The 22,811-nt window shown below is 29.1% G+C and overlaps 9 protein-coding genes across 9 annotated transcripts; 4 read left to right on the top strand and 5 right to left on the bottom strand. All coding sequences in view use genetic code 6, as the record gives it.

Moving 5' to 3' along the window:
* Positions 1–98: 98 nt before the first annotated feature.
* On the bottom strand, positions 99–6,521 carry SS50377_23543 (DNA polymerase epsilon, catalytic subunit; the record flags this gene model as incomplete). The annotated part of the gene is made up of 1 exon (XM_067907407.1): positions 99–6,521. One exon carries the CDS (start codon positions 6,519–6,521, stop codon positions 99–101), a length of 6,423 nt encoding a protein of 2,140 aa, XP_067764381.1.
* A 46-nt stretch (positions 6,522–6,567) lies between these two features.
* On the bottom strand, positions 6,568–7,368 carry SS50377_23542 (uncharacterized protein; the record flags this gene model as incomplete). The annotated part of the gene is made up of 1 exon (XM_067907406.1): positions 6,568–7,368. One exon carries the CDS (start codon positions 7,366–7,368, stop codon positions 6,568–6,570), a length of 801 nt encoding a protein of 266 aa, XP_067764380.1.
* Positions 7,369–8,455: 1,087 nt separating this feature from the next.
* SS50377_23541 (uncharacterized protein) lies at positions 8,456–8,881 on the top strand (the record flags this gene model as incomplete). Its single annotated transcript, XM_067907405.1, has 1 exon — positions 8,456–8,881. The coding sequence occupies one exon, from the start codon at positions 8,456–8,458 to the stop codon at positions 8,879–8,881; it is 426 nt and encodes a 141-aa protein (XP_067764379.1).
* A 195-nt stretch (positions 8,882–9,076) lies between these two features.
* Positions 9,077–9,988, top strand: SS50377_23540 (Bromodomain containing protein; the record flags this gene model as incomplete). Its single annotated transcript, XM_067907404.1, has 1 exon — positions 9,077–9,988. One exon carries the CDS (start codon positions 9,077–9,079, stop codon positions 9,986–9,988), a length of 912 nt encoding a protein of 303 aa, XP_067764378.1.
* Positions 9,989–9,991: 3 nt separating this feature from the next.
* Positions 9,992–11,683, bottom strand: SS50377_23539 (Exosome 3'-5' exoribonuclease complex, subunit Rrp6p; the record flags this gene model as incomplete). Its single annotated transcript, XM_067907403.1, has 1 exon — positions 9,992–11,683. The coding sequence occupies one exon, from the start codon at positions 11,681–11,683 to the stop codon at positions 9,992–9,994; it is 1,692 nt and encodes a 563-aa protein (XP_067764377.1).
* Positions 11,684–11,716: 33 nt separating this feature from the next.
* On the bottom strand, positions 11,717–16,231 carry SS50377_23538 (uncharacterized protein; the record flags this gene model as incomplete). The annotated part of the gene is made up of 1 exon (XM_067907402.1): positions 11,717–16,231. The coding sequence occupies one exon, from the start codon at positions 16,229–16,231 to the stop codon at positions 11,717–11,719; it is 4,515 nt and encodes a 1,504-aa protein (XP_067764376.1).
* Positions 16,232–16,273: 42 nt separating this feature from the next.
* On the top strand, positions 16,274–17,470 carry SS50377_23537 (uncharacterized protein; the record flags this gene model as incomplete). Its single annotated transcript, XM_067907401.1, has 1 exon — positions 16,274–17,470. One exon carries the CDS (start codon positions 16,274–16,276, stop codon positions 17,468–17,470), a length of 1,197 nt encoding a protein of 398 aa, XP_067764375.1.
* Positions 17,471–17,512: 42 nt separating this feature from the next.
* SS50377_23536 (uncharacterized protein) lies at positions 17,513–21,154 on the top strand (the record flags this gene model as incomplete). Its single annotated transcript, XM_067907400.1, has 1 exon — positions 17,513–21,154. The coding sequence occupies one exon, from the start codon at positions 17,513–17,515 to the stop codon at positions 21,152–21,154; it is 3,642 nt and encodes a 1,213-aa protein (XP_067764374.1).
* A 14-nt stretch (positions 21,155–21,168) lies between these two features.
* On the bottom strand, positions 21,169–22,695 carry SS50377_23535 (ATP-dependent RNA helicase; the record flags this gene model as incomplete). The annotated part of the gene is made up of 1 exon (XM_067907399.1): positions 21,169–22,695. One exon carries the CDS (start codon positions 22,693–22,695, stop codon positions 21,169–21,171), a length of 1,527 nt encoding a protein of 508 aa, XP_067764373.1.
* Positions 22,696–22,811: the final 116 nt, after the last annotated feature.

Genomic DNA, 22,811 nt, shown 5'->3' with positions numbered 1-22,811 from the left:
TATATAATAGTGATATTATTTAATCCTCAAATTTTTCGAATAATTCTATGGAATATATAACTTTAATATAAAAATTGCAACATTGTCTTCACTTTTGATCACTACCATGCTTACCATTGTTAGGCACAGCTTTTAAGTATTTTAAACCCTCTAATTTCTGCTACTTTAATATAATCATCTATTATTTAAAACTAAGCTAGGTTCATTTATTCTTTAAATTAAGAAATAAGTTTTTCTTCTATTACCAAGTTATCATAGTTATTCCCACAGATATCACACTTTAAGCATTCCTCAGACATTTATTTGCTTAGATTTATATGATAAAAATCATTGCACAAATTACAATAAATAGATATTACTAATGAATTTATTTAACTGCATGTAGATGATTAAGTAATTGCATCCATTGAATCTATAAGAACCTTGACATCTTCTTATATTGGCTACGATAATGATAGAAAATCACGCAAAGACTATAAATAAAGTGATTATGCTGAGGCTTTTATATAGGTTTAGAGTAACTTCTCTTAATATATCGTATCTGGCTAAACCATTGATAGTTAAAGGATAGTTGTAATAGATGATAACAATGAAAATGGCATTATTTCATATTGTTATTTTTAGTCCTAGGAATATAAATCTAATTACTTTAACCTAAACCACTTAAAAAATTATGTAGGAAGCGATGCAAGTGATTTTACTTATAGTAAAGAAACTCCTTCTATATTAGAACAATGGATTAGAAAACAACCTAATATCAATTCTAACGACTTATTTAGCGATAATGGCAGTAAATACGATAGGTGAGTCCGTTTATTTAAAGTATTGGTAATAGACAATGCATAAAAATTATCTGAATCAATATAAAGAAGCTACTTATAACAAATTCTGTATACTAATTTAGCTATTCGCAATAACCCAGATGATTATAGATTTTAAATAAAAATGTTCAATTAATTCGTTGTTAAATGTTCTTAAATCTTATTAGTAGATAATATTAACTATTTTTGACTTATAAAAACTGGGATTATATCCGAAACAAAGCATTAATTATAAATTTGTTAAATATAGAAACCTAATTACTCTATAATAATTTTTTAATGCAAATCATCAAAAAGGAAGCTTTCTTTTTCTTTAATATATTATTCTAGATAACTGTAAATAGCGGAACCAATATATGAATTGTTAATTTGATTTATAAACTTTTAAAATTATTTGACTTAAAATCCACCTTCTACTTTTTTAATGTTATGATTATTAAATATATTTGACAATACTTCAGCGACTATATATTTAAAATCAAAAACAACTGTATATCCTTAATAATGTCCTGAATATTCATATGTAAAACTATAATCGGGTAATACATTTAACGATATGTTTAAATCCTTACCTAAATCAGGTTATGAGTTTTTACTCCACCACAAAATACAATTATTATTCATTAATATTCTTCCATATAAGAAATCACAGGCGATAAGTAGTTGTGATACCTATTTTTTATATATTTATTTTGAATCCAATAAATTTACTAATGGCACTTAACACAGATGCATGTAGCTATCCATATTCTGGAATTATAATACTAATTCAATAATATTATCAGAAATCGATTAATTTTTAGATAAAATGGGAAAATTAATAAATAAACTATTTTCCTTTAACAATTTAAAAAATTAAGACTAATGCTAATTAGTCGAATAGATGATAATACCTGATTACTTAATTTCCATATTTATGATTAATTGTATCCTTGCTAAAAAATCTTCACTACGCTCAACTTTAATTAATGTATAATCAGAGTTAAGAATATTAAAATATTAAAATAATACACTTTCTTGAATGTTATCTGTATGAAGTTTTGATTTTAATCTATCTATAGTTAACTCTTTTAATTTATCATCTTCTAAAATCTCATTAGAACAGCTAGAAAATAAAATAATCAAATCATTTTTTATAAATATGGCAATATCGCCCTATGCAGTGGATAAATGAGCCAAGATACCTATTCTAATTTTTGGCTTGTCAGTTAATTTATGTAAGAAATAAGTTTCTTACTTTTTATCAAACTGTACATTTCTATTTATTTAAATATCTTTAAATTGCAATACATTATTATACTATAAATCTCGGGCCGATTGTTATGTTAATGTAATGTGACAACCTAGGTTTAATATAAATCTAGACGCTGGATCTACTTGCAGTTCATATATATTTTCTACTAATGGCGAATTCTTAACTTACTAAATAAACTCTTTTTACTGTAAATAATCTTGTTGAAGCATAGTAACCTCAAATAAATTAAAAATCTACGTTTTGCGAGGCAAAATCTTGTTAACTTTTTCAATTTTACCCTTAAATGCTAGATTCTACTATGAAAGATCCTCTTAGGTATTAATATAAAAGTACTAAGGTACTTACACTTTAACCTAAGCAAACATATTAGTTTAAATATCCAAAAGGAGGACGTTTATCAAACCTAATATCTATTAATTTTCAATATGTATAACAATATAGTTGTTCTCTCTACAATTTCCTAATTAGCTAAAAATTGTAGAGCCTTTTGCTTTTTTATTATTTTGTCGTAAAAACTTCTACTATTAAATGGAATTATTAAGTTACTAAAATTCTAAAAGCACTTTCCATTTTTACTTTTAAACTTATATCCATTATTCATAATCCCCATTTCTGTCTAATCCTTATGTTTTCTTATTACTCATTTATTACAACAAATCTATGTCAAATACCTCTTCTATATTAATGTTATACTGCATCAAAATATCTTCTGCTGTAACTATTACTTAAGTATCATCATCTTCATTATCTGAGAAATCGTCGTTTTTTAAATTATTATTAACAAATTTCATAATTGTCTCTATCTCCACATCTTTTCTAGAAACTGCTTTTTTCAGCCAATCAGGGTATGGAATACGCCTTATTGGAGAATGCGGAAGTCCCTATAGGCCCGCTGGTACAACAATTATTCTGAACAATTAATTTTGAAATCTGTCCCAATAATACGGCCAGTCTAGAATTTCAGCTATATTTGTAGTCTCTTTTTTCGTCCACTATTTCAAGTATTTGAGCTGTTTTTCAGGGGTACACGAGAAAATCTGCAAGGGAATGCTCCTTTCGGAAACTGGAGAGTCCTCAGGATACCTGCTAATCACGAAAACACAACATAGACCGTCAACTTATGCAAAAATTGGGTCAATTGCTTAGCTAAGCCTACGTGCACAAGTCACTGCAGTCCCCTTCTTATTACTAGCTGTATTTACCAGTGAAAGTTTCATCGTCGTCTATTCTTACAGTAAAAACTACAATAAACGGCTATCATATCCTTTCCCTTCATTGTACAGAATATCAATAAATTTATCTGCTATATCAGCTGCAGAATCATAACAAGACTATAGATCCACCCCAGCAAGGAACTTCACAAATATTCGTTGTTAAAATGATTTAATAATCTGTAATTCTCCTCGTCTTTTCAGTTCAAAGCCCTTCAGTTCTGAAATTTTATTATTGAAGTCAAAAACTGCATACCTCTTCTTAATTTGTCTCCCTTCCTCCTTTGCACCCGATAAAAACATGCACTTATAGGGCCCATCTAGCTCGAATTCTATGGAACATTCTGGATTGAACTTGAAAATATGACTGAAAGTGTCCTCTAAATCGCTCTAACGAGTCTAGAATTGCAAATTTGAAAACAATTTAGCAGTCATTGCATTTAGCATAATCGTAGGATACTCAAAATTGACGTTTTTTCCATTTTTAATTTAGAGCGTAAAGTCAGTTGGAAAATTAATTGGAAGCATGCACCAGATTCCATCCGTATCCAATTCTAGTGGCAGGCCTATGAGCTCAACAAGAGAACGCGCTTATTTGATGATTTATGCGCCCACAAATGTAACACATGCTGCCATTTCAAGACTATACCAACGCGAACCTGCGCGCATCGCGTAGCCGTAAAATGAGTTCAAAATTGCTTTGTGTGCTAACTGTAAAGATTCGTTCAAAACTACAAGCTGTTTCTGTTCTTAACTACGTTATATAAGTTGTTATCTCTCACTTTCTGAGCTAAAATTACCATTTTTGACCTAATTATCGTAATTCGTCATAGATATAGTATGCTCCTTCTGTCTTCCTTTGTAGACATATCGTAGGTCACGAAATGCGCGAACTGTATCTACAAAAAATGGGTTTTCGCGCTAACAATTGCATGACTATTTTAGCGTTTCTATTGTTTTTGAACGTGTTTTGTATACTTTCTAGCAGTAGATATCTAGGGCATCAGACAATACCTGCTCTTTCTCTTCTTTCGGCATTTGTTCAAATCTGGGATAATTTTCGACCACTTAGTTTCTGATCATATTAAACTCCTAGATAGTGCAAGGATAGTAGATTCCTCGCCAAATCCAGGACATGAAGCGCTTACAGTCATTTTCTGGAAAGTTATAATCGCATGTTCCACAATTTTTGTCTGTGACAATAGAGTGAGGTTGGAGCCGGTTCGTTAAAATAATATTTGGATACATAGCTGATACATCTAAATGATAAATAAGTGGTTTTTCTTAGTATGGTTTCTTGCATTTATCTTTGATTTCAAGTAAAATTTTAGTTACTTAAGTAGTTATTTCACTATAATTCATGATATTCTCACTGATATATTCTTGAGTAGATTCATGTGGGAAAAATAGCTTTGTTTTTACACGTTTTTGCTTCTCTATTTGATCTATATTCTTTTAAAATTTCGTGTACACGAAAAAGCTCAGATCATAGTCAAGTTAGTCTACTAATGCCTAATAGCCATCTTAGCTATGTGTGTTTACTGCAAACTAATACTAAAAATCTGCACGATAAACCCCTGCTTAAATTGCCTCTACACGGCCACCAACATACGTTTATGAAATTAGTACTTTTTTATCCTGACTTACCACTTCTTACTTTTACAAATTAATGAGATCCTTGATTTAAAACTATTGATAATTAGAAGTATTAATAGAATTTACTCCAGAAGGGTTACTAGTGAGGGCATCTTAGAGCTACCTTTCAATAGCTTTATCTGCTTCAAAATCTACAATTTATAAACCTTTGTTATTTATTTTGTCAGGATACAGCAAATCTACTGCGTTAGCCTTAACCATTAGTAGGGCTTCACAAAGTGTTCCTGTACCTTTCCGAAGAACAGAATCAGGATTCAATGGAATAATAGTGCACAATGCTAATATAAAAGAGTGTATAAACTGCTTATAAAGGTAATAGGTAGCAACTGCATCGGAGACTGAGTATTAGGCTAAAATTTATGGTTATAATTTAGCATAAGGTGTCATAAGTTCTGGGTCCAACTCCATTGGCTAATATTTTAATTTGGCTTTTGTAACTGCTTTTAAACCTTGACTACCTTATGGTAAGTAGGAATCTCTCTTAACCCATCTATAGCAATCAATATGTAAACAAGCTCTAGATTTATACTCGAATTCTACTGATCCAAATCTACCTTTAGATTAAGATTATAAAAATCCTGTCTCTTTATAAAAATCAATATCTAAAATTCGAGATCGTTAATCTAAAAATTTAAAATCAAACTAATCTCCGTTATATGTGATTATAATATGTGGTTAACAATATTAAATTTATTTAAAAAAAGTTAAAATTGTATCCTTTTCATTTTAACAATTAAAAATTTTAAATTCACCATGCATTTCTTGTGTTGGTGAATATTCAAAATCCTCTATATCTGAAGAGAAAATGCTTCTGTTAACTATTAAAACCCCTTGACCATCTAACATATAAGATATACACATTACAGAATCACCATTCTCAGCATTTGGAAAACATAAAGGGGCTTTTGATGTTTCTATATCATATGCTAAGCATCTAATTGCTGGGTGTAATAACATATCTAGCTGTTTTTCTAGACTAACTACCTCCTTATAATTAACCTTATACCAGCTTCCACAACGGATATCTAAATCTATTGACGTCCGTAAACCATCGGCAACATCAAATTCTGATAATTTCTAAATACACTCTAACATTTAAGATATATTTGATACTTTATCATCTTCAGTTAATATTTTCAAATTTTATTTATCTTTAAATAACTTAGTAAACTATTATAATTACTATCTATTATCAAACTTTATTTTATAAAAATTAGAATATTAACCAGCTATGTGGTTCGGTGCTTGAGTATCTTCCTTTATAGATTACTCAACTTCACATTAAAATTACTCCTCAATAAAAATTAGAACTTACTCATTAGGTTTCGGAATTTATATTAATACATAAGGCTTATACAAAATCTAAACTTTAAAATTAATTGAAGATGAAATAAAATAACAATCTAATGCAGAAAATATGGAATCTTTTATAATTTATGTTTCTTAAAAATTAATCAAAAATCCTGTATATTCTCCTGGAGCAGGAGGGAAATCATATCCATATAATAAATCTATCTCTTTATTCTATTATAATTATGCCTTTAATTCTTATAGTTAATCTTCAGGATTTTTATACATTATAATGAAAAGATAAAATAGTTTAGATATATTATATAATAATATATCACTCTCTTCTAAACGTTTCTTATTTGGGAAAATACTGTTAAGTAATTTATTTTGCAGTAGTATAGAGTTAAGAATGAGCCGTAGGAACATCATAAACCTATTTATTATTTGGTAGATCATAACTAGTCATAAAAGCAATTTGGTATTTCTGGTCTATATAAGACGTATACAAAACAGCATTTTCCTGATAAATTTTACTTTCAGAAAATAAAGCTTAATTATTTATTGGAAAATCATTTATTTATCGCCATGTACCTTTCTCTTAGTTAAAATAAAATAGAATAATTTCTTACGTCAAATCTTCAAAGACTCTTAAGTCACCAATTAGAAAACTTAACTTTCTATACGAATTAAATACTTAATAATGATCCCAAAAAGGCTCTATAAAATCGTACGCTGCTTATGCCTTAACAATATTATTTTCATCTTATTTATCTTATATACCGTTTAATTCAATTTAACCCATAGCATATTAGATCTCATTAGCAATAGAAAAAATATACTTCTAGAACTTCATATTAAATACAGAAAGCATCAGATGTACGTTAATTTTCTATTAATCTGGTAGGTAATCTGGTGATAATAGTAAAATATAAAGTAAATTTTACTTATAGACTTATATTGATAAGTTATTTAAAATAGTTTTGCAGTAATCATCTTTCAATGAATTAATTAATGCATGCGAAAGTCTAATTAAATGCAACATTTCTAATGTATCAAATGTTTACGAATATAGTTAGTAATGATATAAAACATATGCTTCTTCTGTAAATACTGTTATAGATTCTATTTTCTGCATTTATTATAACTTATCTTATTATTATATATAAAAGAAAATAAATACATATATAATTGATATTAACCATTACTATATAACTTCTCTACTTACTTAAGATAAGGTAATAAATATTACTATTTTATATTACATCTATTTACTATATTATATTGAAAAGACATAATCTTAACCCATCTAGTCAATCTTATCATTTAATAAATATATTACGTGATAACAATAATCAAAATAAATTATTAAAGACATCTAAATTGCAACTAAATAATGCAATTAAGGATGCTATATAATGTTAATCATTAATACTGTGTTGTACTTTGTCCGTTGTTTACCGGATAATATTTATTTTAATTATAAAATTTTGGAATTTGCCATTTAATTCTTATTCAAGTTTAGTTATAGCTGGAATAATTTAAATATTCAATTCATTAAGTTGTAACTTTGTTCAATATCAGCATTTTATTTTTAATTTTATTTATTCTTACTCAAATATAAAATCTCTTTGGTTATAAATATAAAATTTATGGAGTAGAAAGTATGCATATTCTAATTTGTAATTTATAATTAGTTGTAGTATGTTCAGATTAAAGATAAATATACGTAGTTAGATTACAACACTTAATCTTAATTAAAATATCATAATTCATTACTTCTAACCTAAAATAAATTATACGATGCAATGTATATTTTTAAATCAATTTGTAGTTTTAGTAAATTTAATAAATTATATGGTTCATTTGACCTTTTGAATCGTATGTGTTTATAGTTAAAATTATTTTTTTGAAGATACAAATAAATAAGATGATACAATCTATACATCTTATGATGTAAATTTATATTTAATGCAGTAAATTAGCAATATTGAACGTTTTAATTAATAGTTTTAGATATATATGATCAAATAAAATACTAATATTTATCATTTGATGCATATGAAATGTGTTGAGAATATGATAAACGATCGAATTATTTATTAAATTTATATTAGAAAATGTTGATATAATTTTATTTAATCTAATATTCAGAAGAGTATATAAAAATAAAATTCATAATAATATTAATATTATTTCGTATATAATAAATAATATTAAAGTAAATGTCAAACATAATAAATATAGACGATGTAGTTCAAAATAATTAAATTAATCTCTAAAAATTCTTTGAATTCTCATTTTTAGAAGGAGTTCCAGTTACAAGATTTGTTGATGACATGTCAGTTAATTGGTAAGAGGTTGCATAAAATATTGGTAGATCAGCTGATGAATGCCGTGCTTAGTATTAATTTTTATTAGATTAGTTATTTGAAAGATCTGAATTTAAAAAATAAGACAGAGAAGAATTATATATGTTAATCACAATGAAACTTATTAGTTTTAAACGTGTCGGAGTGGTTATAGGGGATGATGATATCGAAAGAATATAATCTGAATACTTCCCAGATTATTCTGCTGAGGTATTGAGAATGGAAATAACTGCAGCGTTAGAAAATTTCAAATAGTTCCTGGAAGAACAAAATAAATGATCATTACAATTGTATTTAAAATTTTATATATTGAAGCATTTTACACTATATCATGAATATTTAACCTCAGTTTTTCAGTAAACTGTTACTCAGTTGTTATATTATAGCTCGTTATTAATAAAAATTTATTAATTTAAAATTTCAATTTTAATATGCTTATTATATTCCATAATACTATTTTCCTTAAACTAATTAATGCCTCCATAGTATGCTTCTCTGGACTAATTCTCAAAACTATTAGTTAAAGAATTACGAGATTAATGCATGACTTGTTAAATAACTATGCGGGCAGCATTGAAAGAAGCTATAGAACCTTTATTTGATTTTGACTTGTTCCGAAGACCCGTTATCGAAGATTTCAGAGAACTTTATGATATATATCCAAATTTTATATCCCTACCAGTATCACTTAATGAGATCAATGACCGACTACATACGAGATAAGATATCGTTCCTTTCTACTATGTAGGTGATTGTTTCACACAGCTGGTGCTCGTAGCTACAAATTGCCGGTTTTTCAATCGTGAAACACCTTCTATTCTTGAAATATGTTAATAATACGAAGCTAAACTCTTAACTGCCGTCAATGAATTTTGTAAAAAGGCTGAAAAGCATTAACTGAAGGCATTTAGATAGTTTTCAGAACTCAAAGAAGTAATTTTCTACTATTTTCATCCAGGAAGAGTTCCAGGGATTTTACCAAAAAAGTAAAATAAAGCCAGATCTCCTTATCTAGAAGAAGTTATTGCACTGGTGAAGAAACTTCAGGCATTACCAAGCGAGCGCCAGACAATTCTAATAGGCGGTATGCTCCGTGAAATGGATGATATAAAGTTTTCAGGCTCAGGAATTTTGCTCAGCGAGAAAGTAGATGTTGATTTCTTAACAATGAAACCTGGATTCTTTTGGTGGTTCTGGGATGCAGTTTAGGAAAATTTCGCTATTTAGTACTCCGCTGATTAGGAGCGTGAAATGATGAAATAAATTCAGAATCAAATGATCTAGGATGAGGTACTCAAGGAAACAGCATTTGTTAGCTATTTGGAATAACAAAAAATTGTAATAGCGCAGGAGAATGCCCTAGTCGACGGAGTGAATGAGGTATGAGAATCACTCTATTAACTGAATTTTCTATTACTAATCTGTGATATCATTTAATAAACTTGGTCTTATTGTTTCAAACTTGCAATTTAAGTGTCCAAAATGATTAAAAACACTTAGAATTTCAATTTTTTGAACACAAATTTCACACTTTATCGGATGTTTAGACTTTAAATTACTGGCATTAAACTACCCATCATTGTTACATTTCTGCATCCAATCACTGATGATTTAAGTTATTTCATCGTCTTGTACACATTTTTCCGTGCCTTAAGCGACTGGTAAATCATAAAAACGACAGTAAACATCATGCCACAACTCGTTCAAACTATTTTCAAGCTAACTCTTAGAACTTGCAGATTTAATAGGCCTTATGGCTTATCCTTCTACTAAATCTATTCGATTAGAAGCAGATAAAAGCTCTAAATCGACCATTCTCTTAGAAAATGCGCGATTGATTAAGTCTTGCATTTCCCAACTCAATCCGATGAGCCAGTGACTGTCCTATCGTGCATATTCAATTTGAGTTGTTTTTAGTGGACGTAGTGCCCAGTCTGAGCATTATTCGTTTTTATCGATAAAAACGTGATATTTTGCGAGTAAATGTTGCAGTTTAGCACGTTAACGCGATAAAATTGCAAGTTCCGCTGTGTCAAAAACGTTAACTAAAAACACACGAAAATCGCGTTGCAACCAATATATATCATTTGAGCACCCATGAATAATCTTAAGCGAATAAGGATTGGAAAATAGCTTTCTAAGCGGAGTAAAATCTTAATATGCTAATAAATCGAAGATATAGTCATCACCAGAAGGAGTGGTCAGTTGAAGGAGTGAAGTATTGCCAAGATAGGAATGAAAAGGCGAAAATTCGACATCAAGAGCAAGAATTGGAAATTATAGGAGTTATTCACAAGTTGAGGCAAGTTCCTCATTTGTGGTGATTAGAATGAGTTTTGAGGTTGCTAAAAGGGCTTTCTAGGCAGTTGATTTCAGTGCGGGTTATACTTTTTGGATGATTTAGAATTGATCAAGTGCGGATATATTTTACAGGGGAAGAATAAGTGAAGATGGAGGTTTATTACTTTATGATATATTTGCGCTATTAATATATTCTAAAAGTAGTTAGGAGTTTGTCTCAATGTAGAAAATTGCATTATTGATTACATCATCGTTAGGTATTAGTTCTTTTAACTAATTAGTATTTCTTGGTAATTCTGTGATAATCTACTCAAATGGATGTTTTCCATTCCAATTTGATGAAAAGTTCTATAAATCGAGTTCCTATGAAGGTTAAATAAGCAAATTTTTGTCAAGTTATATATAGGGCTAGAAGCTTGCAAATGGACAGAATTTTGGGAATTCTTAGTGCACAAGAAGCTCTTTAAATGCCTAATGGGGGGACGCCGGAGTGTTAATTAGCAATGTCATAATAGATCTGCACTTTGTAGTTACATCTGAGGTAGACTACTAAGTTTATTGCGATAATAACTGATTAATTTAATTGTTCAGGAAGTCGAATGTTAATATTATATTGTCTCGGTTCATAAATTTATTAATGGCTTCGATCTGTTCTGCAAATACAGCATCAATTTTACACACATTTTATTTGTACTCAGGGTATAAACTGAGTAAAGTCGATTATTTTATTTATGACGGAAGCTAATTCAGCAGCTTAAGCGCTTAGTTAAGCAGCTCCATTTTTTAAAGTGGAAAATATTTTCACATTAATTATCATATAATAACTATCCCACTTTTAATACTTCCACTCATGCTTGATTAATTACCATATTCACAAATTCCACTTCCCATAACAATTTTTTCAAGTCGGAGCTCCAAGATTGCTTTTTATAGTTCTTCTTTCTATAGAAGAACTTATTCTTCAGAGTCACAAAAATCGGTGCAATTCCAATCAAAAATAAATACAGAACTACCTTTATGACATAAAGCAATTTTATCCTCATTATATGAAATTTTGGCATTTAAAACTTCAAATGGAAGTTCAGAAACCCTAAATTAACTACATATTTAAGGTACTAAAATATTAAGCGAATATAGTAACGTTCTTTCAGGATATGGTAAGAATACACAATATGTCCCATGAACTCTAGATTGGAGCAAGATTGGTGTAGAATACTCGATTTGATTAGTAATTACAGTCGTAAAATGGAAAGATTAAACTTGCATTCCATTTGATAACGAGAAAGTTTCTAAAGAATAAGCGGTAATAAAGAAATTAAGCTTAGATTAAGGGTTCATTGATGAAATAAAATAAGTATCGGCTATAACTGCGCCTAGAAGATTAGGTATGCAATGAGAGATTTAAATTGATAAAACTTTTCTTTCGATAAATTTGAAATTACTTATGTCCATATCAGGAGTAAGTGGTATTTACTAAATTAGTCCAAAATTAGTTTTAGAGCCTTAAATAATACCTTATTATAACATATTTCTGATAAATTTAATTTGATTTTGATAGAAACTTGAGCTTAAATGTTCCTCTGAAATGAATTTTTATTTAGATTTTTTGTCTAAAACAAATTCCATAGATTATTTTTGAATATTTAGAGGCCTAAATCCCTGATCTTAAATCAAATTTTCCATAGAAGCCAATAGGATTTGGTTTTAAGGAGTTATTCCAACAACTATTTCGGTCATCTTTTTTGTAGTTTTGTTTAAAATTTGGGTTGTCTTAAATGAAATTAAATCAGTTTTTATATGTATTTATTATTATATTTATTTTTCGATAGAATATATTTTTAATCCGTTAATAGAGCTTGAAATCAATAAATAATTACCATTTTGAGTAAAATTTATGTCATATACACCTCCGATCGATTTAAATAACCTTTTACTACAAAATAACATATCAGAATTGTTCAAATCTGTTAATATGAATTCTTACTCTTCAGGGTAAAATATGGCAGTAACATAGCTAGTAGGATGATATCTAATCAAGTTCTGATACTTAATAGATGATATATCTTTATATTTACTATTAACTGTGATACTATACTAAATTTTTCTTTCGTAAATTTTATCTACATTCACCACATTAGCATCACATGCAGTAAGAATCATCATTTCATCAAAATGATTTGGATCAAATGCAAAATCGTGAATATTATAAACGGTCGTGTGGTAGTATTTAGTGTATTCTTGAGCTCCATTTTCATTAATTTCAAACACTGCTAACTCACCTGATTGTTAAAATGACACGAATTATTAGACATTTAATTTTTACGACGAAACAGAAGTTTCTAAGTTAGAGTTATTAAATAATTATGAACTTTAGTTTTCTGTTTCATTATAGTTTTCTTATGTTGTTATAAAGCGGACATTATCAATATGGATTACCGGCTGGTTAAATTTTGCAGACATATTTTATTAGCCACAAATTTCGCGATGACAGTGTATATTTCCAGCAATATCTGAAGATACTATGAAATTATTATCGCTACAAGCAACAGAAAGAAGTGAAATGAAACCATGTGGTAAAAACCCATCTATATCCGGCGTGTTATTATTAAATAAATCCTCTAATTTTATCTACACAATGGCTACATTTGAGAGTACTAAAAAAAGAAGTTAATTATGACTACTAGGTACAATTCCTGCACTAGTAAGACCTGTTGAAAATATGAAAAGTTGAATTAACTTATTAAGATTTTCCTCAAAAAGCTATGATTTCATTTTACATGAATTATACATTGAATTTTCTGTTATAAGAATATTTTGCATAATTTTAATGAGCTAATTTTTATATTTAGTAAAATCTAATGAAACTGCAGACATTCTAAGCTCGATTCCATCTTTTAGTCTTAATTATCTAATATTTTAATTTGTAAGAAGAATATATTATTCCTAGTTAATTTCAATTAAACTAGACACACATTCATGTCTTTATTAGTTACTTAGTTATTCTAAAATTAAAGGTGACTTCAAAAATACAAACTTAGATTAAGATTCATTTAACCATCCATTACCTAAAGTAATCACATTATCTAAGGAAAATACTGCTATAGCAACAGATGATTTAGCTTAATTAGTACCAATTAAAAATAGACGATTGTTCATTTTAGAAAACTACGCTAATTCAATTTTATAAATACCTGTAGTAGAATTATTAAAAAGACAACGTAAAGATAGTGTTAATTTATCAGTTAATTCAAAAATAGCACTATATGATTCAAAAACAACTATAAAATGTTAATTTTTAGCAGAGGCTAAGAATTATATATTTGACTTTTTTGATTACAATATAAATACATCAATTTCCTTGTATAAACTAGTGTCTTTATTATTTTATTAAATTTTGAATAGCAAACTTATGACTAAATCATGAGAAATAAATAATTAAATCTCTTTTTATGGAATAACAACACTAGCAGCAATTTTATGGTTTAAAAGTAATGTTAAATACTAGTTTGGAATGATGATAGGTTTATCACCTACAATTTCTGTCAAATTAACTTTTACATCTTGATCTACTTAAAACATAATTTTACCACCTATGTGGAAGTTCATCCAATTTATAGCTTAACTCATTGAATCCCTGGGGTCTAAAGTTGCTATACTTTTTAAATTTGGCTGTTCTATTTCTAAAGCATCTTGATTTTAAAATTAAAATCTAGGTGTTACTTCACATCCGATAATTCCTCTAACATTTAATGCTGAATTAACAGTATTTAGTTATAAATTAGGAACAAATAATGAGTGTAATTCTTACATTTTTTATTTGTAAACTTTTGAAAAATCATTTTTAACCACTTTAATAGAGCTAACAGTTTAATTTAATGTCTAAAAGTTATCATCTAAGTGTTATTTACCTTCCTAAAATGCTTCTTTAAGTTCTTATAATTCAGAAACTGTAACTTATTATTAGTTGCTTTTTGCTTATTCTATTATCATTTATTCAATAATCTGAGATGGTAAATCTGCATTTGTATTCTAAAATATACCAAGATCATAATCATTTTACTATTAGGCACTTTAAAGGACTTAAATATCTGTATTAATTTTAATTGATTTCTACATTGTAGATTATAAACCAGACAAATCATGTTACTACTGAGAATTGAGTACGGCTGATTCCTGTAAATCAGATATTTAGTTAACTTTTTCATCATAGGTATCCATAGATGGATCTTAATTGATTACATTTACATCTTCTAATTCTGTATCAAATTCAGAGGTGTCTTAGTTATTAATTATCTGACATAATGAATTTTCGCTGGTTGAATTGATCTCTTAAGTTTCTTATTAACCTTACAGTAAATTCTCGTTATTAAATTTGCTTTTTGGCATGTTTGGCTTTTAAATCTTTGCTGCTTTATAAGTGCTTAAAGTTTAACTTAATCTATTATTTTGATTATTAAGAGGCTTATTCCTGCTTTAGTTTTTAATTTCTTTTATCTACTGTTCTTTTTATTAAAATTCAATTAACTCAGATTAAAAATCAGTTAAATCGCAAATAAATGGCATTGCATGTGATATATTTTAACTAAAAATATCCCTTTAGCTTATATATTATAGGTTTTGTCTTTTTACAACATCAAATTCTCTAATTCCATATTCTATCCAGTCATAATGCTCTAAAAGATTAGAAATTGGTGCTCCAGCAAATCCAGATGGAGCTTATAACCTCAACATTTCGATTTGATCAAATGGTGAATATTTTAAATTTGACATATAAACACCTTTTACCACACAAGTAGCTGTTGCTTCAAATTATAGGAGACCTCTATAAGTAAAAGTATTATTATATGCAAGTTTATATAATTGGTGAAAGTCAATAACTAAAGTGGACCATCTTTAAAGTCTTAGAGGAAGAATAACCGAAGATGCTGAAACCTTTGGGATTTAAGTTAAAGTTGTAAGCTAAAATCGTACTGTTTAACCTGAAATAGACTAAGTTTAAAGTGTCAATGAAGTGTGAGTTTATGTATTTATATCTTTAGCAGTATGAAAAGAGATGTCAGGGGAAATTTAAATAAAAAGATATCTCTATGGAAGACAAAATTATTATGAAATTTTAGAGGGAACTAAAAATCTATTCGCTGAAGAGACAGGACCTCTTACATAAACAACTGATTTTTTGATAACATGATCTAATTCTTAAGAAACCTATCCTGTTTTGGAAAAATTCATACGTGGAATTGATAGTACTTTAAATAAATCTAATGTATTAGAGTACTTAAGATCTGCTACATTAGGATAAGAAACCTTATTCGAACCAGCAGCTGACATTTGTAAAAATTTAAAATTAGTTATATTATTATTTATATAAAAATGTATATTATTTTAATGAACAATGTTATTAAATAAAAATTATAACAATAATTAAATGAAGAAAATCGGATTAATGCTCTTAATGTAAAGTATTCAGCAGCAAAAGGTTGCAGTATTATATATAATAGTCCGAAAAAGAAAAATAATAATTCAGTAACTTATTATTAATCTCCCGGTGAACCAATACAAAAAGTTATTTCAGAGTAATCATATATTTCTCCTACTAAAGTTAGGACCACATTTCCTGTATTGTTTCCACAGAACAAATGTAATTTTATTAAAAATTAATTACCAATATCTTATTCCTCACCAATTATATAGTTTAATAAATCTAGTTAATCTGAATCTACACCATTGCCCGAAGTTGATCCACCAATAGTTACTAATTATATATAACCAAATTAATAATAGTAACAATTGTAAAAGGTTAAAATTTATCTAATTAAGACTTACTAAAAATTTAAGTTAGATCTAGAATATTTATTGAAGACTGAAATTTTATAAAAATAGTATAGATAATTGTCTAACTTTTTTTTGAAAACAAATAATAATTTCAATCTTAGATTTTTATAAAATTAAATCTGCTTTGTCGACACCTATTTATAGTTTATAGAACTCAATAATACATTCGAGGAGGAAAATAATGAGAATATTTAGTTATCAGTGAATATTAAATGTTTATTAATAAAAGAGAAGATGGATGATTAAATTATTGACTACCTAAAGTTTTTTTTGCAATGTTATACATTTGATAGTTAATTTTTAATGTCTAACTAAATTAGGGAATAAAATATACTAAAGTACAAAAAATAAGATAAATAAAGTATATTTTTTCCTATTTGTATATAACAACATTGGTATGGTGCTTATTATCATCATGTTGAGAATAAGATATATTCATTTGATTCTTTTAACTTAGGCTTACCATTAGAAATATTAGAATAGGTAACTTGCATTGTCCAAGAGTTAAGATAAACTATTGGGTCTCAAGATATGATAAAATTACCGAAGTAGGTTAATTCATATGATTGTGGTTATGCTGTATTTCTAGTTGCATATTTACTAGCAGATAATTAACTAGTTCAATATAGTACGAAGAATATTCTTAATATACGGTATTATTTATTAAGTTTTATCATCTAAAATAGCTAATTTATTGAAAATTTTAGTTGTTCAGATAGTTTTGAAGTCGTATGATTTTAATATTATATCGAAATATTTATATTAAAAATTCCGCAAATGGAGCAAATTTAGGAATTTTTCACAGATAGTCTGATTAAATCAGATACATCTAGATAGGTTAGAGCATTGATGTATTATAATGAATCTCGAAATAATGCACCTATTGCATTACAAGAATTACCAGAATTGTTAGATCTTCTGCAGATAATTTAAGAAAACATTTAGTAAACATAGATAATACCTGAAAATTCAGTGGGTAATAGTATTCTACTCACATAGTTAACTCAAAAAAGGTTAGCTAGAGATCTATTTTCAATATAATTAGATTAAAATTCGGAGCTTTAACCTTGGGCATTAATACCGGCAGTTTTTAATTTTTTAAATACACTACTTTCAAAAGGCATATTTTATACTTCAAATATGCAGTTAGAATTTTTACCTTGTCTTAAGGAAATATTTTCTATTATTGCAGAGGTATTTTTACTAGATTTACCAGATTAAATTAGACACACAGATAAACTTACAGATAGTTAAAAACTGGAAAATTTATTACTATCAATTTGTGAATGTTTTGCATTTTTTGCAGCAGTATGCCGATTGTCAGAGAATCTTAATTAAGTAATTTAACCAGTACTTGAGTTTACCACAGATAATGTTGTTTTTAGATCTCTTATATAAGGAGAAGTTTTATAAAGCTTTCATGATATGGCTTTAATGGCTATAGGTAAATTTGCGGTTAAAATTTAAAGTTATAAGGAGATATCTTCAGAAATTTTAGAAGTTTTTACAGTTACGATGTTATATTTTCTGGATTTGTATACAAAGAGCTGTGAAGAGTAATTTGTTATTATAGAATTAGGTAATTAAAAATCTTTAGTATCTCAGTTAATTTCGTACTTATCTGGTGATATATTAAATAGATAGACAACTTTAACACTTACAATCATGTAAAGGTTAACTTTTGTACCTGATTGTTGTGATCAAAAAGAATTTGCACATACTTTATCTATTGCTTTATTTTAAAATGGTTGGCTAGAAGTTAAGGGAAAATATTAAATTGAAAGTTAACTAGCAATTTTAAATATAATAGAACGAGCTACACGCAGCTTAAATTAATTTATTATTTTTTTATGCTAAGATCTTCCATTCAATATTCAAGATAATTTTTAAGTTCAAAAAGTTCAAAAAAAGAAGATTAATAAGAATAGAATTATAGATGATGAAGACTCAGATTCAGAACTTTAACCATAAGACACTAATTTATCTAGTTTATCGCCTATTAAACAACTTCGATGTGACAATTCTTCATTTGAAGATGGAGCAGAAACTATAATGTAGCATTAATTAAAATCAAATTAAAGTAGAAGAAATACTACAAAGCTTCCGCAAAACCCAGTAGATCCTTTTAGATCAAGAAGCACATCACCAACTAGATTTTTGTAAGGGAATTAAGAAACGGAGTCCAAACCTGCCAGCAATTAATAGCATACGTCATAAGCTTTTGTTAAAAATCAACCATCTTAAACTCCTGCAAATTTTGTTATCCATTATCTTCTTCAGCTCATTAAAAACTATGGAAAAAATCTATACCACTCGTCTAGAAAGTAACAAGTGTACTTACAACAAACGCTTAAAAATCAAGATAAAATTAGATAAAATGTACCAGATGGTCATACAGTCAATTTTACATAACTTAATAAACTGACAGTAGAAAAGTTTGCGAGTTTGCGTGAAATTTACAACAAACGTATCGAATAGTTACATGTTCAAGATAGTATCGAACTATAAAAAGTAGAAAAATCAACAAAATATGAGAATATTAGAAAAGCAAGATTGTATGCAGCATAAGAAAAATTTGATATTCGTGATGCTAGTCTATTAAGAGCATATTAACTAGAGCAGGCAAAAGTAGGTAGAGAAGGATTTACCACGGAATTTATACATAATGATGATTATAGAAATACTCTTACGACTAAGAGAATTTAAAAAACAGCTACACAGTTAATTAATAGTTTGGATACAATGTTTGAAGTCCATTATATTATATTTACGCTTTAAATTTTAAGCAATATCTGCATGTTTTCAAGAACTTCACCTTCGAGGGCAATTAAATTATCATTGTAAAATATGGACTCAGATTTCGTCGATGGAACAGTAAAGTTTGTATAAATTGATGAGACTACGGATGCTGCATTGTAGCTTATTTATGCTATTATTACATTTCCATCAGGAAATGATAAGGTGTGGGATATTTTCATTAATAATGGGTTATTTGATTTCCTTAATAATGTTAATAATCAAAATTAGATACATTCTTGTGTTTTTATATCAAAATTATTAGGTAATGATTTTGAAGGCCTTCTTAATACGGAAAAATTGAAACAATTAGTTGAATCAACAATTGATTCATTTATTTAGTTATTTGATCGATGTGAATAAAATAATTTATCAAATAATGCAAAAATGGCATTAACTTCTATTACCTTTTTGATTTGTAATTATGCTATTAAATTGGGTGAAATATAACCTATTATTCAAGAAGGAAACTTTTAGACATTGATAGATTATTTTTTGAATATATTACAATAATCATAACATCACTTTTAATACTTAAGTTTATTATGTTGTTATGGTATATTTGGTATACCTAAAAGATTGACTTCTAGTAGATTATGCTATGATTGTGGGATTTTTAAGCAAATATTGGATTTAATTAAAGTTAAGTATCAGGGTGATTTTAAGCTGTAGCCTTAAGATTTTATTTTAATTAGACTTATAACTGATGTTTTAATATCAGCTGATAATAAATTGGTAGAATATACAAAAGGTTAAATTTAAATGTAGGATGCTTTTTGTAGATGTTATTAAGTCTGGCAATAAACTTTAGGTATGCGTCCATTTACCGAAGATTCACCAATTGTCCTACCTAGTAGTGAGTTTTTCAAAGCAACAATGGTGGTTCCTAGAGGAAATATATTCGAAGTTAGTTCAATCAAAAATGATACGAGCTCCAGTTAATTTAACTCTAGAAGATAATCAAGAAAAACTAATTTAAGCCCTACCAGATAAAGAGTAAATCTTCTTGAAACTTAGTCTAGAATCAAAAAAGAAAGAGAAGATAATGTGGAACTACTCATTCCTGTAGTTAATAGCGACGATACACTTTAATCCTTTATGTCACTTTCCGACGAAGCTCGTTATCTAGTTCATTGTAATTTCTCATCAACTATTTTAGCGTTATTTAGAAGTTTGTATCCCAATATGAACCAGCACTCGGTTATTATTTAGAATAACAAGAAAATAAAGACGCAGTAATTCCCCAATACAGGTCGCCTTTCAACTAGAAGGCCAACCTCGGGCACGACCCCCAAGATAGGTATGAAACTACCAATGATACTGCCTAATCTCGCCGGCAACAAAGAACCCACAGTCAACAATGCAGATCTGAACATCAGCATCAACAATGTTCTAGTCGTCCTCTAAGCGCAGTCTTAATCGCTCAAAGAATCGCTACTCTACCTGCAGCTAGGTTACTCGGATGCCTTCCTAGATAGCGACAAAAACTTCATTAAATCGGCAATTTAGCTGCTGGAGGCGCGCATCCAAACGCTCAAAAGCTCTGGCGAGAAGATACTCGCAGACATCAAGAAGGAGGAGGTCGAAGAGGAGGCTAGTTACTACTCGTTTTTGAAGGACTGATTTCTATAAATTGCTCACTTGCGCCGTTTTCTTTCGAAAATGCTCTACAGCCACGCTGGGACCTCGTTCTCGCTCCGGACAAGGTTCCCGGCGACCCCCTTCAGCATCTCCTTGCTGTCGAATTCGCCCACGAAGCTGATAGCGGTGCCCGCCTTTCCGGCGCGGCCGGTCCGGCCGATGCGGTGCTGGTACTCCTCGAATGTGTCCGGCATCTCGTAGTTCACGACGAACTGGACGTTCGGCAGGTCGATTCCGCGCTGCGCCACGTCCGTACAAATGAGCATTTTCAGCGCGTCGTTGGAGAAGTTTGCGATCGCTTCGTTGCGCTCCTGCTGCGTGTTATCGCCGCTGAGCGACTGCACGTTTTGCGGTAAAATTTCGGTTTCGCAAAAGTCAAAATCTGTGATTTTGGCGAACTCGTCCGCCTGAATTTGGGGGATTTGGCGCAGCGTTTTCTGCTGAATTTCAGTAATCAAAAATTTCGTTAATTTCGCTACTGTGGCTTTGGTGTTGCAGAAGACCAACGCCCCGCCCTTTTGGAGGAGTAGAAATTTGAGGAAGAGCTGCTTCTTAAAGTCCTGCGGCTTCAAGATAATTTATTTGACGTTTTTCGCACAAGAAAAAATATCCCCTACGCGAATATAATACGGAGAATTGAGAAATGCGTTCGCTATTTGCTTAACTGAGTTTGGAAATGTGGCAGAAAACATGAGTGTTTGCAGCTGGGATTTTGACCGTTAGTAGGTTTATTCAATAATTTCTTGCCTTATGAACTTGATGTCATTGATGAAGCCCATATTGATCATTGTGTCAGCTTCGTCTAAAATAAAAGTTTTCATATAGGAAAAATCTATTAGTTTTTATTTCATGTAGTCTTTAAGACGTCCTGGTGTGCCAATTAACACATCACATCCTCTTTTAAGTGCTATTTGCTGCTCTTTTAAGCCTTCTCCTCCGTAGCAAACACGCGTCAAAATCCCTGTTTTAAAAGAAAATTAGCAAGAGGCCTTAAAATTTTGTAAAGCTAGTTCACGGGTTGGCGACAAAATAATGATAAAGGGTTTTGCAACTGCCGAATAATTAGACTTATGTTCTTAAGGTGACTTTGTCAATTTCTTAAGATTTTCAGTCAAAATTTAAGAAAGAGACGGTATGAGGAATGCTGCAGATTTACCAGTCCCAGTTTATGATGTTGCTAGAATATCTGATCCAGTAATAGCTATTGGAATAGTATATTGCTGAATCGCAGATGGACTGATATATTAAAGTTTTTTAATGTTCAAAATAATTTAAGGAGGAATTACCGCGAAAAATTATTCCATTGTTTTTAAAGGGGCTATTTAATCATTAACTGATGATGTAACAAACACCTCCTGCTGCTGTGGTGGTTTTACTGTATTTGATTATTTAAAAAGTAATTCTTCAGAAAGTGGATAGCATGCTTGATTCTCTGAATCTTTTTACTTCTTTTCATGTGATGGTGGGACATAAACTAGTTTCTTTGTACTCTCTGGTAGTGCTGTTGTGGGAATAAAATTCATTTTTTTTAAATAGGAATGGAAATAAAAATGGAGATATTAACCATCCATCATGAATTGTACATGTTACTCCAAAGTTTATAGTAGGGGATGCTATTTAATATCTTAAATGCCTCATA

Source organism: Spironucleus salmonicida, chromosome 4, assembly GCF_000497125.1.
Source record: "Spironucleus salmonicida strain ATCC 50377 chromosome 4, whole genome shotgun sequence".
Lineage (NCBI taxonomy): Eukaryota > Fornicata > Diplomonadida > Hexamitidae > Spironucleus > Spironucleus salmonicida.
The sequence above is the reverse complement of the archived record's forward strand: the minus strand, read 5'-3'. Positions and strand labels throughout refer to the sequence as shown.